A 17740-nucleotide genomic window follows, 5' to 3' on the forward strand; every position below is an offset into this window, starting at 1 on the left:
ACACTACTATTATAGGACAAGCCAAACAGAGAACAGCCAGGGAATTCCTAGAGGCATGGCACTCATCCACAGATTCAATCAATAAGCACATCGACCTGGACCCAATATACCGACCACTGCAGCGGACAGCTGGAACTGACAACCGGAAGTGGCAGATTCAAACCACTACAAATGCCGGAGGAAAGATCACAGAAGCGCTTCACAGGAGGCTCCCAAGCACTGAGGATGTCACCTAGACAGGGGATGAAACGTCTGCAAAACAAATTCCCAGCTCAGTGAACAGAACCACAACAATAGTGTCCTCAAAACAAGAAAATCTCAGGCCAAGATGCTGAGTCTTTAAGGTGACCAAATGCTGACCTGGAGGAAGGGATTTTAACAGATGGAAAGGTGGAATTAGAAAGATTCAAGAAGTTAGTTTCAGGGATTAAAACCAAGAGAGCTGAAGGTTGTGCACGGATAGCAGGGTGATGAGGCCACAAACAATGGCTATATTTTCATGAAATTCAACTGAATGAAATGAATGACTCATCCAATTAGTTGAGATGGGATACTGTCTTGATTCTCAGTTTGCTGGAAGCATTTATAAATAGAGCTCCTCCTACATTGTCAGGTACATACTCAAGAAAATCTTCTCTGCCATGTCAAAAGCTATAAAGCTGAATCTTAATTGTTTTTGGCTGTGTGGGTTGTTGATTTTAATTATTGTCACGTGTACTGTGATGCAGTGAAAGTATGGTTTTGTGTGTTAACCAGAGAAACCATACCTTACATAAGTACATCAGGGTAATAGAACAGAATGCAGAATATAGTGTTACAGCTACAGAGAAGGTGCAGAGAAAGTCAACTCCAATATGAGAGGTCCATTCATAAATCTAATAAAAAGAGAAATGAAGCTCTTCTTGAATCTGTTAGTAGAATTGTGTCAAGTTTTTTGGAGGGATTCTCACTCTGAGGCCCAGTATATTGGCTTGCCAAATCCTACCAAACTAATCTCACTGATTTACCTACCTAGCTCCTATGGTGTCCCTCATGCTTAACTCACCATGTGCCATTGGAGAACAATGCATCACTCAGCAAAATCTGCCAAATCCCCCAGATCTCTTCTGCCTGTGCCAACTTTAAAAGTCTTTTGTGGTCTTGGACAAGCACAATCAGTCTGGAGTTCCCTATACAGTTCCTCACATTTCCCCTGTTCATGGCAGAGGCAGGAAATTGGTGTACTGCTTTCTGGGCAGGTTCCTAGTGGTCCTGCTAGACAGTGGGTCATCACCTTCCCTCAGGATCATCAAATGAAGCCACAACACCAGACTATGCCAGCCTATCTGTGGTTGCCAAAGACTATCTCCCTTGATTTGACTGCGGCCTGCTGACAATTGTAACAAGTGTCCTAGCTTTATATCTGCTCAAAACAGCATGGCAGCTCTGGCTGGTGAGGAATGTGAATAAAGGCAAGGCAAGCAATGAAATTCAGAGATTATGTGAGCAACTCAGAAGAAGTGAGTGCTGTGACAGTGTGTGAACAGCCTGGAGATGCAGCCGGCTCCAGTCCACGAGGTGTGAGCGCCCCTGAGTGCACACTATTTTTGTTGCAGCATTGCAGTGAGAGTTGCTGGTGCAACCCAAGGTTGAGCATTAAAGCACAGAAATAACCTACATGTGGATTGGAGATATATCATGATGACTATTAGAAACTGGCACATTTTGGATTCTAATGTCAATGGAGCAAATGGTGAGCTGACGTGACCGGGTACCCACTCTGACCCCATGTCAAAATTTCTTAACATTTAGCTGCTGGTTGGAACAATGGAAAGCTGATTGTCATTGAGGTCAACTGGGCCATTAAGAAGGCATTCAACAAGCTACTATCCCACTTAATTGGTAACTTGCCACGCCTCTTGTCAACTGCATAAAAGATGGTGCGTGATGCTCCCAACATTGAGGTAAACCTTGTTGGACTTCATGTTCAATTCTGCCATTAGTCTTGCCGTTGCTTAAACCCTCATCAGGTTCTGCCCATAATGTAGTGCAGGTATAAAGCTAAGCTATTGCATGTTTCACGAGCTACGTGACACCTGGGGCCATCGCGATGTAACATCAGTGGAGAGACTGTAAAACAATTTTTAATATCCTGAGGCTCTCTTGTGACTTTGCCCATGGATTGAGAGGTTAACATAAACTTTACTTAGAAGTACATCAGTGAAGATGTGATGTAGGGCATCAGTGACTTCTCGAGTTGATGAAGCTCTCCCTAGTGGCAGAAATGTCCAGTTGCATGCAAGCTGATGTTATGCCCAAGTAAGGAAGGCATTACAGAGTTAGATTGATAATTAATGGTCATTAAAAACAAACGCCTTACTTTCTTCCTCATTATTGAAATGCCCTGAAGAGCATCAATTTGCTTCATTTGTTGTGAAGATATGAAGTCACCTCAACACAAAAAAGTTTTGTCTCATCCATTTCAGTCTAAGTAATCTTTTAATCACAGGTTAAATGTTAGTTACTGCCAGTCAATCTTGCTATTACTGAGGACTATTAAAAGGACAATATCTCATTCCACCAAGTTTTAATTATTCTAGGAGATCTAAAAAATGTAAATTCTCTTTTTTCCTTCATATCTTCTCTCACAATCCAATCTTTCTCTTCCTTTATTCTGTTCTGTTTTTGGAGATATATAGTATATCCATTCCGATTTCCAATTCCTTCTCCGTCTATGTGCTGTTAATTTTAAAATTTATCCGTTGCAATGATAAACAAAATAAACAATTTCATGCCCTGTTCACTCAGATCCCAAGGTTTTCCTTGCTTTGATGTTATCAGTTTATTTAATAGCTTGCCATGCCCTCAATCAAGACCATTAAATGAAATGGACATTGGAAAGGGAGGAATAGTTTGAATGGATGGAGAGTTTAATGATAGGAGTCTCAAGAAGAGAGTTACCTCATCATTTATCATTATTCTATTTGTGCAAGTTTGCTATAGACATGTTGCCTGATGCATTGCTTACATGACAACAGTGATCACACTTCAACTGGTACTTCAATGGCTAGAAAGTGCTTTGGGAAGTCCAGAAAGGCACTGTATTACTTAAGTCTTTATTCTTTTCTAAATGTCTTTGAGATCTTCATATATGGAAAAAAAGAGGGGATTAAGGATAGATCTTTCGAGGATTCCAGAGGTAAAGCTGGATGGCCAGGAAGAAAAGGGATCGCTGGAGATTTCACAACTGGGCACGAGTGGAAACATGAGAGGGCAGTCCTATCCAACTGGACAATATGAGATTTTGGAGAGGATGATGTAGTCAATAGTGTCAAAGACTGCAGCCAGACCAAGCAGGATTAGGATAGATGGTTCCACTGCCACTGTCCCAAATTGTGTAAATGACTTGGGCTACTTCAGTTCTGTAGACAAAAGTGAGAACTGCTGACGCTGGAAATCAAAGTCTAGATTAGAGTAGTGTTGGAAAAGCACAGCCAGTCAGGCAGCATCCAAGGAGCAGAAAAGTCGATTTTCCTGCTCCTCGGATGCAGCCTGACTGGCTGCGCTTTTCCAGCACTACTCTAATTTATTTCAGTTCTGTGGCAGGGGCTGAGACCTGATTGGAGAGGTTCAAACATATAGTTGAGGAGAGGTTAGGCAAGGATTTGAGAGATGACAACACATTTCAGAGCTTTGGAGAGGAAAAAGACATTGCAGATGTGTTACTAGTTTAATGGATAAAGAGGTTAATTTTAGGTTTCTTAAGAAGGGGATGATGATGGCACATTTGGAAGGAAGGGGTTAGTACCTGAGGAGTGAGAACCATTTATAACACCAAAACATATAGACCAGCAAGGAAAATGGAACACTTATAGATTATTGAGAACAATGTCATGGAGATGGGATATAGATCCCATGGACAAGATGCACAGAGAGGTGTGAGGGAAACTAGGAGAGAAATTGAGTTGTGAGTTCAGAACAAGGACAGGAGGGAAAATGGGGGAAGGTTAGCTCCTGGTCAAGGGTTAGGGCACAATGTAGCAGAGGCAACTTCAGAAGAGTTTTTAATTTCCATGGGTTTCATGCTACTACTGGTCACATCTAGAGGGCTTTGTAGTTTTGGTCTCCTTATTTCAGAAAGGATGTGAATGCATTGGAAGTGATTCAGAGATGATGCATTAGAGTGATACCAGGAATAAGTAAGTTGTTTCATAAGGCAAGATTGACAGGCTGGGCTGACAAAGTGGCAAGCCAATGCATGATACACCTTGATTCCCACCTCGACATTACAGCCAAAGTCCTGCTCAGTATGTCATGCAGACCAATTCTGGATCTATTCATATAAAGTTATTCAACGTTAATCTGCTAAATATATCAGCTTTATATCATAGCTTTTGAAACTAAACTGTGAGTTTACCAAAAAAACACAATTGAGGAAACTACTGCTTCTAAGTCAATTCATATACAATTAAAGATCGAACATTTCTCACCCTGGATAATCCCTAGTACAAGCTGCCTACTTATTTAATTGGGTGGTAAGGAATATTTTCTTGCTGCATGTTGTTCTATCACAGGAAGCACTGAATGTAGGTGAGATGGTAACAACATCAGTGCCTTATATACAGACTTGACTTGTTCTAACTGTGCAAATAGATATTCATAGACATCTCAGAGTAGCTGTGGATAATAGTGTATACAGGCTCCATGCTTTGTTCATAGGGAAACCATTTGCTAGTATCTGGCACTTGCCCATACCACCACAGTCAAGTTTAGGAATTCAGTAATATGATATGTGTCATATCACAAGAGATGCTTTAACAGTCTGCTTTACTGTACCATTTGGCTCAAAAATCAAATAATTCAAATACTTCTCAAGAAAGTTCAAAGGCAGGATTCATATTTCCCTCTTTTAGAACATGGCTTTTGACAATCTCATCAGGTGGACATTTCAATAATTTCACACTAACTATGGGCTATAATCAAGGGAACAATTGCAATGTAATTGTTAGCCTCAAATTAACATACAGAACAAATAGTCTGAAAGAAGATACAGTAGACCATACTTAGTGGGGAGAAACAGCAGCTAATTTGTATGCTGCAAGATGCCACAGGCATGCTGAATGATCAGTTAATCTGGGTCTGGTTTTGGGAGGAGCACAGCCAGAAGACTTGGACAACTCTCTGCTTCTCCTTATGTCATGTTACTGGATCTTACAGAACCAACTTGAACAAGCTAACAAACTGATCACCTGATCTGATGAATAGTACCTTCAATGACACGGTATTTCCAAACTAGATTACATGCTCAAATCCTGGAAGGAGCATTCAACACCACCCCCACTCTCCCCAAAAAACCCTTTTCACGCATAAATAAAAATAAATAAAAATAAGAACTGACCTCAAATGCCAGCCTTTAAGTACTAAACTCCTAAATCCAGAATAGTACTAGAGAGAACTGCAGTTGCTTAGTTGCATCCAAGTTATTTTGTCTCTCTTCTTCAGCTACCTGTTAGTCAACTACGATAGGTGGAATGAATGGACAGTCAAGCAGCATATACCCAAGTCTGTGCCAATGCCACACTCAGACTGACCATAGAGAAGTGTATGAGAAGGTATTTCATTCAACTCCCCCTGCCTCACTGCTTTCTTGTGTGCAGTTCACCAAGCTTGCACTTAGTATCTCCAGTGAACAAACTGTCAGAGATTAGGAACTTGCTCTATCCTCCAAAACAAAGGCATGTTTCTTCAGCAAAGAGTTGCCCTCTAGCAACATGCCCACTTAGTTTTTTGTTGAGCTACACTGTAAAAGGGAAGTCGGTAAAATGTCAATGGATTTGCAGATATCAACAGTCCCTTCCATCTGAGCACTAGCAGTTAAAAAAAGCAAATAGTTTCACTGTCCGCATTTTAAGATTACAGAATATTTCACTTCTGGTCAAATCTTTGTCTTTATGTTAATATTATTGTTATAAGTTATGCTTGTTATTTTCAATAGATTTCCATTCAATTCAGTTAAAAACTAGGCCTACCACAATACTGTTTTGAGTTACAGTGTGTCGGTATAATACAACACAATTTTGCTGGAGTTTTAAGAACTGTATATCTAATTGTTTGTAGTTGAACTGGGTTGAGCAACTGAGCAAGGAATGCCTGGTAGTGTTCAGGCTGGAAGCAGGAATTGGGGCCAGTAACAAAGTTTCAACTTCATATCACTGATGGTGTTAAATGAACAAAGTATCAAAAGGTTGTTACAATTCTAATAAACATGACACTTTTCATTGCCAATTCCCATCTATTAATACTCCTTTGCACAGAATGTGTGCACACTGTATCATTCTTGTGTCATACCAGTCAGAGACCTCATAACATGTACTTGCACCAAAACAGGAAGCAACATTTAAGCAACTGTTGTCCAAAAAAGTTCATCTGAGGGCAGTAAGTAAACGCAACTTGTGTTACTTCGTGCTGATTGATACCATTTTGGCTGCCGCATTGAAAGTAACAATAGCTAAAGTACAACTGTCCTTACTCAAAACAGAGCTTGGAGAATGAACAACACTTTCGGTTTGGAAAGAGAAGAGCCAGGATGTTTATGTCTTATTTTAAAGGTGGAACAGAGTTGAAGTAACTGTTCCTGTAATCTTCATGGGGCTGCTGAACAGGAACAAACCAACAGGATCAGAATGTGCAAGTGTTTATATTTATCAAGTGTTCACCCTATACACTTGTTATGCTCATAACATCTTAGAAAAGATACAGTAGGTTTTGACTTTGTGGGATTGTAAAATCTCAGCAATAAGGAATTGGCATTCACTCCCAATTATCATTTTCATCATAGCCAATGAAAACGAAAGTGGTAAGTGATGTCAGCCAGGCTGATGACTTACTATCATCAGGTTTATCATACAAAGTCATAATCTCACCCAAGGAGCTTAGGGTGACATGCTGAGATTGAAGCGATATGTTTAGATGAGTTTTGTTTTCCTCCATAAGTTGCAAACAAGAGAAACTTATGCTAAAATAATATGCTGGTAGCAAAATACTTAGCGACTAGTGCTAATACAGACAAAGTGGAGAACAGACAACAATCAATTCCCTGCTTCGATATTATATTCTGTGAAGAGAAAGGGGATCTAAACTGAAAAAGCATTGTGAAACATAAATAATTTGATTGCCACAATGAAACAAGGTCTGAGTTCATATTCTAAGCTCCCTTTGAACTGCTCACAATAGGGACACCTTAACAGGATCAATACAAAGACAGAAAGAGGACTTTCTATTGTGAGGTTTACGTGTAAGTAATTTAGAAGAAATTTTGGATAATAATTTTATTGCACAATCATACTGAGGCATGACTAGCCTGGCATTTTCTCCACTGCAAGCAGGTTTCTGGTTATTTTCAAAAATATATTTCAGAGTATTATATTTTCAGTTTTACATCTTTTAAACCAAATTAACTCCTGAATCAGTTACACTGAAATATCACAATGTGGGAAAATATTCTAAAACAAAAAGCTTGCTTATGCTGATCCTTTGTAAGATCTTTTATTCTCCATCAAACTGATACATTTCATAACCTGTGAATTCTATTCTTTGGAAGACTGGAGGTAGTGGCTGATCTGTGTGACTTCAGGGCAATGCTCGTATTGATGCTATCTCAATAGACATCCATGGTCTTATCCTTTTCTTACCAAATGAATATCTTTCAGACTTAACTAAAGATCCAAGAGAACATTCTAGTAGTTAGAAGTTAGGAGAACAACAAAGCAATTTTTTTTTGTCATGTGACTGCCCTTCTTTAGGTAAAAGGGCAATGCAGGAACAAAACTGTAAAACAGATTGTCAACTGTATCACTGGATTTACCAACTTAGGCATAAATACAAAGGCAACATAACTGCAGCTGTTGAAAATCTGAACTAACAACTGAAAATGCTGGAAATACGAGCAGGTCAGGCAGCACATTCACCAGATAACACTCATGAAATGTTAGCTATGTTTCTCTCTCCAAAGATGCTGCCAGAGCTGCTCATATTTCCAGCATTTTCTGGTTGCATTATCAATTCAAGCATTCAGCACACCCATCAGAAATGGGCAAATTAGGATCGGAAAGCAAAGCAATTTTGCTGCCAATCGACAATCTACTTCAAGCCACACTCAAACTACAGTTGGAAAGAAGTGGAATATTCCTGCAAAGTGCTTTGCTTCCATTCTTTCTGGGTCTTAAGTGTTGCCTAAAGATTTTTTTTCCCAGTTTTGTTGCATAGATCAGCTGCTCTCTTCTAACTCCCTTTGAGATTTTTAAAATCATGCCCATGAATGCACTTCTATCTTTCCACGGCAGCCAGCGTTTTTCTTGTCTCCCTAAAAGGGGAGTTTTCCAGATATTTTCTAATCAACCTTCAGAGAAGTTATTACATATCTCTAAAGCAGGCGAGATGTAAACCAGGGACTCCTGACTCAGTGAATGTTTCTACCAGCATCCCAAAGACAGTTGGCAGCTTGCTTGTTTCATCTCCACCAACCCAATCTCCACTCCCGGCACCTTCCCTTGCAACCGCAAGAAATGTAAAACTTGCGCCCACACCTCCCCCCTTACTTCCCTCCAACGCCCCAAGGGATCCTTTCATATCCGCCACAAATTCACCTGCACCTCCACACACATCATTTATTGCATCCGCTGCACCCGATGTGGCCTCCTCTATATTGGGAGACAGGCCACCTACTTGCAGAACGTTTCAGAGAACACCTCTGGGACACCCGGACTAACCAACCCAACCACCCCGTGGCTCAACACTTCAACTCCCCCTCCCACTCCACCAAGGACATGCAGCTCCTTGGACTCCTCCATCGCCAGACCATGGCAACACGACGGTTGGAGGAAGAGAGCCTCATTTTCCGCCTAGGGACCCTCCAACCACAAGGGATGAATTCAGATTTCTCCAGTTTCCTCATTTCCCCTCTTCCCACCTTGTCTCAGTCAAATCCCTCAAACTCAGCACCGCCTTCCTAACCTGCAGTCTTCTTCCTGACCTCTCTGCCCCCACCCTCACTCCGGCCTATCACCCTCACCTTGACCTCCTTCCACCTATCGCATTTCCAATGCCCCTCCCCCAAGTCCCTCCTCCCTGCCTTTTATCTTAGCCTGCTGGACACACTTTCCTCATTCCTGAAGAAGGGCTCATGCTCAAAACGTTGATTCTTTGCTGCCTGACCTGCTGCACTTTTCCAGCAACACATTTTCAGCTCATCTAAATGATGGCCAGTCTTGATCACTGATTAGTATGATGCTCAACCAAAGTGAACCGAAATAGACCAAGTACCTCCAAGTTCCTTGGTATTCATCTGTGTACATGTCGGGTGGGAGGGAGTAGGACTAATATCCACCCTCTCTTATTTTCAGCCAATTTGACTATCTTTAGTAAAATTTTAATTACAGTTTAAGAAAGGGAATTAAAGTCATCACTGATTTGAATGTTCTTCACTGCACAATTTGTTTCACTGAAAAATGATGATATAGTGGATTAGGTAAATCAGATACAATGTTCCAATGGGCTCATAAAGGCTTGCCACTACAACTTTCCTGTTTCTCTGGCAAGATTTGTTTAATACCTAAATCAGTAACTACATCAGTGAGCAATAGTGAGGGGGCTACATCTGGCTTTTGGCTCAGTCTCAAATCTTTGATTTGTTAAGAATTCAAAGAGCTGGAGTCCAGCCTTTTGCGTTAAGATATTTTGCGTTAAGCTCTTGTGTTCAGTGGTTAATAATGAGTCGGTAACCAAGTTTTCTTTGAATTCAACCAAAATGAAATTTGGGAGTGATGTAGAAAAGGTTCTTAACTCATTATTTCTTGATTTGCACAACCCAAAGTCAAAATCAACCCTTTTTTTTGCCTGTAGAAAAGTCTGAAAGTCACAATCATCACCTCTACCTTACAAATGTATACTCTCCTTACATTTACAGTTTGTGCACACTCTGATTTAAATGGATCAGCAATGAATTTTTTTCACTAAATTCAATCATTCAAGACAGCTGTGTGGTGCTGCAACATTGGTCTGAAAATTCCACATTAACTTTTTTGTAGCTAACCAGATAACATTCCTTTTGTAGTTAGATTTTAGTCATGGGCAATGAATCGAGTAAATGATCATAACTTCCATGACATGCTAAATGCAATATTTACCACACACATAGAAAATTCATCATGTATTACTGTATAATTTTGCATTAAAAAGTGAACAGTGAATGCCAGCTTTTAAATGTACAGCTAAGTAATGGAAAAAAAATCACAACTGCAAAATAATAAAAAAAATTCTCTAGGCATGAATGACACTTGTAACTTAACATAGCCAGAACTATGTCCTTTATAGAGCTCTGCAGTTAAAAAACCATCATGATAAATTGCCTACAAGATATATTTTAGATAGCATTTTATTTTAAACATGTCTTAATTTGGAAACATCTTCTGACGGGCACTTCAAATCCCAGACTGTTATTTTTACAACATCTACAAGATTCTGATATCAAACGTTACTTTGGTTCCTAATTTCATTAATGCAATTTGACCAGATGTAAACATTTCATAACCTTTATCAAAATCCACTTGCAATATGATCTAAATCATATATAGAATAAAATATAAAATGCACAGTGATACATTTCCCTTCCTTTGATGATTTTAGTCAGAAAGGGAGGGGCAAATACAAATTTAAAAACACCAATTTAAATATATGCTCAATTTGTTGCTGAAATTAGCTTAGGATTCAAAGTACATCTGATAGTGCTTACAGTGTACAACTCTACAAATCCCAGTGTGACAAATTATCACTGCAAGCTTGAGGAGTGTGTGACTGGTTAACATTGAATCATTCAAATCGGGAACGATTCTAAATCTGAAAAATACACTAGGGTAAATTTCTATTTGTACCACCTGGATAGGAAACATTTCCCTGGGTGAAATGCCAGATGGGAAATAGGAATAGCAGATTGCACACTCATAATGGGCTACAAATCTTCTCAAAACTCGCTAACACTCATAATAAATCCAATGGAAGGAAAGCAAAATAGCTTTGTAATCAGTGTGTGACCTCCCCCCTCCTAACTTTCCTTCCTTACTCTTCAGCCAGGCAATAATTCTTATCCAGGTGGTATCGATGCAAGTTTTCCCCATCTTATCAAAATTGAGTTTTTAAGTAGCCATCTACTTTAAAATGTTACGTAGAAGATGAATTAATGGTTCATTGGGCCAATTACATTTGGGAATGTTATTTAGATGACTGAAATAATCTTCAGCCATTACAACACAAAATATTTGGGTATTTCTCTAAACAGCCTCGAAATATAATGGTAATACAAAATTATAATCATACCTTAAGTTCTCTGAAGAATATGCTGCTGCGAGCCCACTCAACAATGGAGAATAGGGTCTGATCTGCCATCTTACACATAAGCCCAAAAGTGTTGAGCTTTTCATGTTTTCCCCTGCTGGCCTGTTCTTGCTGTAGGTAGGCTAGGATCTTGGCCTGCACCTGGGGTTCATCTGGTTCACACTTCAAGAGTTCCACTATAAGATGTGGGATACTAGATGGAGAGCTGGTTGGGTAGGTGTCCATGTAAGAGTAGCCCATTAGAGATTCTGGGGAGCTAGTATAGGGATCTGGATATTCTGACTTGATAGTACGGCTTGGATAAGGACTATAGGTCTGATAGCCTTGCAGACTGCCATGTGTCGGCATTGCCATGCTAATTGGAGATGTCACAAATGGGCTGCGGTCATAGTCTGTTGGTGGCAAGGCAGGATGGTTTAGAGGTAGGCCTTTGGAGGCTGAATGGATGTTTTGGATAGCAGAAGATATCGTCAGGTCTGTTGGCATTGTCTGCATCACCTGAGTCATGGCTTCTAGTTTAAGTCCATTTGCTCGTATCAGAGCTTTCTTCTGCTGTTTCAAAGCCCTGTCCCTCTTGTACATTGGCCCAAACTTGTTTCGTCCTCCACGCATGCGATCAGCTCTTACAGCTGTGGAATACACAGTGTATATAAAAAAATCAGTTCTTTAATTGGCGTACAAACAAGTACATATATACATACTCATTGCATAAAAATTCACACTGTTTTGAGGTGTTTCTGAAATATTTTTTGCCGAAAAAAAGAAAGTAACAGTTGGACACTCAGAGTCTCATTTGTTCAAGATAATTTGTAGTAGGTTATGGTTTGTGCAGCTCCAATATATGTAAAATGAATACATTTCATCATACATTATGTGCTGATTGTTGCTTCATTTTGAGATAGAGATCTCTGTTTTACAGAAAATCTGTCTGTAGGCTTTTGCTTCAAGCCCCTTTACAATCATCTGGCAGAAACAAGCCTTCAAATCAGCAGTCTTCTGTGTGACAGACTATACCTTAGATGTTTACATGTATTAAAAGATCACAATGCAGCTCTGCTTTGTATTGACCAAATAATCTTCACTGAGGAGAACAACTTCAATAATGGCAATGAGGGATATATACAAGGCAGCATGGACATGTGCACACAAATTAATGAAGAATAGTGTGTCAGTATGACTCAGTGCTGTAACAACCCTGGTAATGCCGGAGACCACTTCTTTAGAAAAGAATGTAATTTTCATCAGTACTTTTTTTGTACATCGTAAGTACTGCAGCATAAAACTAAGGAAAGAATTATCCTTAGGTTACATGCACTCAGTCGTTCTGTGAAAAACAACTCCACTTTATTATGATATAAAGAGCTTCTACAATGATTTCACTCTTCTGAATTTTGCTTAATCAGATATTACTCTTAAACTTTATAATTTGCATCTGGTTCAATATACCATGGTTCCAAAGTCTCGGTACCTGTCCTGATGTCAGTAATGGCATGGATAATATTTGACTTCTATTTTCAGTTTCTTTCACTGTTTGATGTCAGTTTTCCAGCTCCCTTTTCCATCCCTTCTGCTTGAATTGTGCTATTCATTAACTTCACATTAGTAAAGCACTATTATATTTCCCATGTGAAAAAAAACAAGCTCATTGATTGCCCTGATGTCACTATAATATCTTCTAATATCACAGGAATTTTAAAAAAATTAAAACAAATTCAGTTCAGCAGATGCCTTGGGATTCATTTTAATGGTCTCTGACACAGTAGTGTCTGTCACCACTGAGCACATCTAACGGCTACTGAAATACCCTCACTGAGTAGTTTCAGCAGTTGGCGACTAAAGGAAAAGAGGAACTCTCTGTCAGCCAAATGACATGTTGAGACTGCTGAGACTAATACTTGAACTAACAATTGGAGCATTTTATCTTTGAGATTCAGGCCATGTTAAAAATGTATTACAAACTTGTGTATCCATTATAACATTTTGACATTTTGAAGTTCAAACCTGCAAAATCGCTCACAGACTAGGAACTAATTGTGAATACTCTTGGGAAAACATTCCTGGCTTCATGAAATCTGTCAGGTATTGTAGTTATGTGCTTATAATAATGTATTAATTTACCAATATACCATCAAAATTGCTCAAAATTTTGCAGTGGTCAAGTCTAAATGATAAAGCTCACTATAATCATTCAGAGAGAGAGCCATTTTTCATTCAAAGTTAATCCTGGTCTGATTTATCTCTGTATTACTGAGTGCCACTAAAAATGCTGTTATTCCACTGTAAAATATATACTATTTTGGATGGCAGCACACATGATGCAGAAATGCTGATTCAGAGCTATTTCTGTGGTTGTCATGAAATCCAGAATATGTATTCATGCAATGAGATCTGTCAGAATGGTGGTAAAATATGATGCCCACACAATTCAGATTGCATGACATTCTGAAAAACATAATCCTCACAGAAAAAAAATCCCAAGGTTTATTATTCCTTTTGTTTAGATCTATTGATTTTGAAATTATTTGTTCATGGAATGTGGGCATCACTGGCTGAGACAGAATTTATTGCCCATCTCTAGATCTGACTCACTTGCTGGGGCCATTTCAGACAGCAATTAAGAGCCAATCTTGCAGTGGGTCTGGAGTCTCATGTGGGCCAGAGTGACATGTGGGTAAGAGTGACAGATTTTGGATATTAGTGAACCTAATAGGTTTTAAAATTGACAGTGTTTACGTGGCCACCACCAGCTTTTAATTGAATTCCAATTCTACTGCCATGAATGGATTTGAACCCTCTCCTCAGAGCATGAGTTTCAGGTTCTGGATTACTTGCCCAATGTGTTACCGCTATACCACATATATACATGCGAGCAGCAAATGACTGTAACTACTTTTGATCACAAAAGTCTCAGCTGACATTCCACTGCAGTACACTGAGAGTATGTCATACTGCCAGAGGTATCATCTTTCAGATAAGTCATTAAGCTGAGGCTTTATCGTCTCTTTTGAGTAGATAGTATATGTGCATGAATTACTATTACGATTACTATAGAGTGCTATTTCGAAAATAAGTTGAATTATCATCAGCATCCAGTTTATTCCTCAATAAATAATATAAAAAGAGAGATTTTCAGCTTATTATTATATTTTTGTTGATGACAGCTTCCTATGCATCAATTGGCTGCAGCACTTTCTACATTACCGTACAATACAAAAGTACTTTTAATTAGCTGTAAAATGTTTTGTGACACGATAGGCACTATAAAAATCTAAGTCTTTCATGTGACTAATTATTTGATCTGAACAGCCAAACTATACAATAAATTGGAATAAAGATCACAGGTAATTTCCTGACAAGGCTGAGATACAATTGACCATTATAAAGAGCGATAAAGCGGAACAGCAAACGACTTCTCAAATTCCTGACTCCTAAATACTTCGGAGTTCAATGCAATCTGCTGACGAGACGGGGGTTGCTGTCTAATAGTGTGTAGTTTATGAAGCGAATGCAAGATGGCTGAGTTTTACGTGAATATTGTTTCATGAGCGAGGCAGAGTTATTATTTGTAGCGGAGTGATGTACAAAATTGTATAGGAATGAGGAGTAGTAAAGTGAACATATAGGAAATTAGTATATCTGCCTTTGTGCTAGAGGGTCCAGAGTTCAAACCCCTCTCTAGGACTTGATTTGTCTCGGGGGGGGGGGGGGGGGGGGGGGTTGCTCACGATGCAGCTAATCGTGCTTCCAATGCTTCACGCTGTCTTCCAAGGAAAAGTGTGGGAAGACGTGACGGGGGACAATGATCAAATTAAAATATTTACAGAGATAAACTAATGTACACTAAAGTGAAAAATCACCCAACACCAGGTTAGAGTTTATTTGGAAGCACTAGCTTTCGGAGCGCTGCTCCTTCATCAGGCGGACAACCGCCGCTTCCAAATAAACTCTAACCTGGTGTTGTGTGATTTTTAACTTAGTCCAACCCAGTCCAACACCGGCACCTCCAAGTCACAGGTTTAAAAAGATCTTTCAGCCTATTGTGTGGAATGAAAACATAAATGCATGTGTGAAAATGTCTGTCGATATTTTTAGCAACATTAGAAAGAGCCGCATTATGGCCTCGCGAGTGTTACTGGAGAACGAAAATATACCCGAGCAGATCGTGCGACATTATGTCATATAAGAATCGATGGAATTGCGCTGGATGGTGCGATAACTATTGTTCCACTTAGGAAGGGGTTGGTATGGAGCACGTTCCCCTGACCTGGAGGAATTTCCCCTCCTCTGCCAAGACAGGGAGGTGTGGGGGCACAAAGTGACCTCAGTTTGGTAAAGCGTTCGGATATCGCATGGATTTGGAGGGAAATGGCGTGGGATGCTTTTGAGTGGGAATCCTGATACTTGCTTTCAGAATGCACTTAAAAGATTACCTTCCCTATTCCTGTCAACCAATCAATGTCTGGTTCTCATGGGCAGGCTGCAGGTTAGAAATCAAATTTTAGGAATTCTAGGCTCTAATTTTAAAAGGTTACTGGGTAATAAAAACGATTCTCTCTGTCCTTGCAACTTCTAATTCTCAAAAGATTCTTAAAGTGGTGATAAATCTTTCCAGACTTTACCAACAGCAATACTTAGTACCCGATTTACCGTTTGCAGAGAAAACAACAGAACCCCTCTCGGTGAGCCTCAACCCCTGTGTGTGGGACGGATCAGCCAGGAGGGAGGACACCTCCCTTCACCCCCGCTTTATCTGCTCCCAGGCCATGGCGACTACGATAGAGCTAGCCTCGGCATCCCCGAGTCAGGGAGTGGGAAAGCTTAGCGGGGCAAAGCGAACCAAGTTTCCCTACTCTCTGAGCACCACCCCCTTCCCCATTTCCCGCCACCCACAGCCCTGCAGCCAGATGCCTGCTGCATAACAGGGAGAGCCAGATGATGTACGGATTTTTTTTAAAAAAAGGATCTTGCCTCTATAGTCACCTGCCGCGAAAGCGCAGAGATGAATAATAAAGAATTCTCCAACCAGCAGAAGCTGACTGTTAACCAGTAAGCCCCAGAAAACACAAGAGATGAAAAGTTGGTGGCAAAATAAAGACAGCGAAATGAAAGTAGTGAAAAGCCCACGCAGCCGCTAGTGACTTCACTGGGGTATTGGGGGCAGGACGAATCAGAAAGGGAAAATGCGCCGGTACATGACAGGGATTTCATTGCTGAAGGACTCCGTTGTATTTGCAGAGACGAGCACCGTTCGACTTATTCGTTCAGTGATTGTTCCCCGAATCTATCGTCGGCGCTGCCGGAGAATGTGCACACTGCACGGGTGCAGTCTCGACCTCCAGAAACCAACCACACAACTGGTTCCAGTTGGGCGGTAAAGTTGAACGCCACATCCTCTGCCCAGGAGCCAACAGCGCAGGGGACAGACCGTGGCGTTCACGGGCAGCACGCAAATACACCGCTTTCCCAAGGACTGGGGACTCGGGGAGACTGCAGAACGCTTCTGAGAACGATCGCACCGTTATCCTAATTTACAGAAATGTCCTCAACTACCGAGATTCACACAATGATAGGTTAAAAAAAGGAGGGGGGGGGGGGGGCTAAACTGAAGAACGTCCGCGTGTTTTTATTGACACCGTATGGGTCAGGAATCTGGCCGTGTTCAGAACATTGTACAGTCAACTTTCAAATCTAGTTCAATTTGTTTTTATTTTTATTTATTTAATTTCAAAATCGGTTGCTTAGATTGTGACTTAGATTTAAATGCCCTGAGCTGAGTGAAAATCCAAACACCTCTCAATGGAGTGGGAGGGGGGGGTTGGGGGGCTTAAACTGTGCCAATTTCCAATTCTGGGACAAGGGGGAAATGAGAGAAACCGCCTGTAATTCAGACAAACTGGCGCCACATTCTAGAATGACCATCAGAATTTCATCTGTGAAGCCTGTGTAAAATATAATGGAAACCTCGGTTAGTTTCGGCCTATCAGCACCACTGTATATTTGTTGCTAATAGTCGGCCGAGTGGTATCACATTCAAGTCGTGTGCCTGTCGGATGTTACTGGAGCTGTGTGCTTGGCAACCCCTTACTCTGTGGTCAGGACAGTCACCCGCTATCTCTGGGACGCGTTCAAATCCTCTCCCAGTTTGGGAAAGAGCCGGAGGCAGGCGGGAGCGGACACACTTCGGCTGCGTCGGAAATGTTGCCGCTTACCTTCCAACTTCATGCCGACGTTTAGGCATTTCTGAAAACGGCAGTAGGGGCACCTTTTCCTCTGCATTTTGTCGATAGGACAGCTCTGGTTTTCTATACACGTGTACCTTTTATTATTCTGAACTGTGCGTTTGAAGAAACCCTGGGAAGAGAGAAACGGAGCG

General features: G+C 40.5%; 1 protein-coding gene across 4 annotated transcripts in view; it reads right to left on the bottom strand.

Annotated features, from left to right (window-relative positions):
• Positions 1 to 17740, bottom strand: part of nr5a2 (nuclear receptor subfamily 5, group A, member 2) — a 261371-nt gene that overhangs the window by 236679 nt on the left and 6952 nt on the right. For all 4 annotated transcript variants that reach the window (XM_072573849.1, XM_072573847.1, XM_072573845.1 and 1 more), the window contains 2 exons: positions 17577 to 17718; positions 11350 to 11996 (listed from right to left, as the gene is read on the bottom strand). In XM_072573849.1, the coding sequence (XP_072429950.1) occupies positions 11350 to 11996; positions 17577 to 17718 (789 nt within the window). The remainder of the gene's footprint in view (positions 1 to 11349; positions 11997 to 17576; positions 17719 to 17740) is intronic.

Source organism: Chiloscyllium punctatum, chromosome 7 (assembly GCF_047496795.1).
Source record: "Chiloscyllium punctatum isolate Juve2018m chromosome 7, sChiPun1.3, whole genome shotgun sequence".
NCBI lineage: Eukaryota > Metazoa > Chordata > Chondrichthyes > Orectolobiformes > Hemiscylliidae > Chiloscyllium > Chiloscyllium punctatum.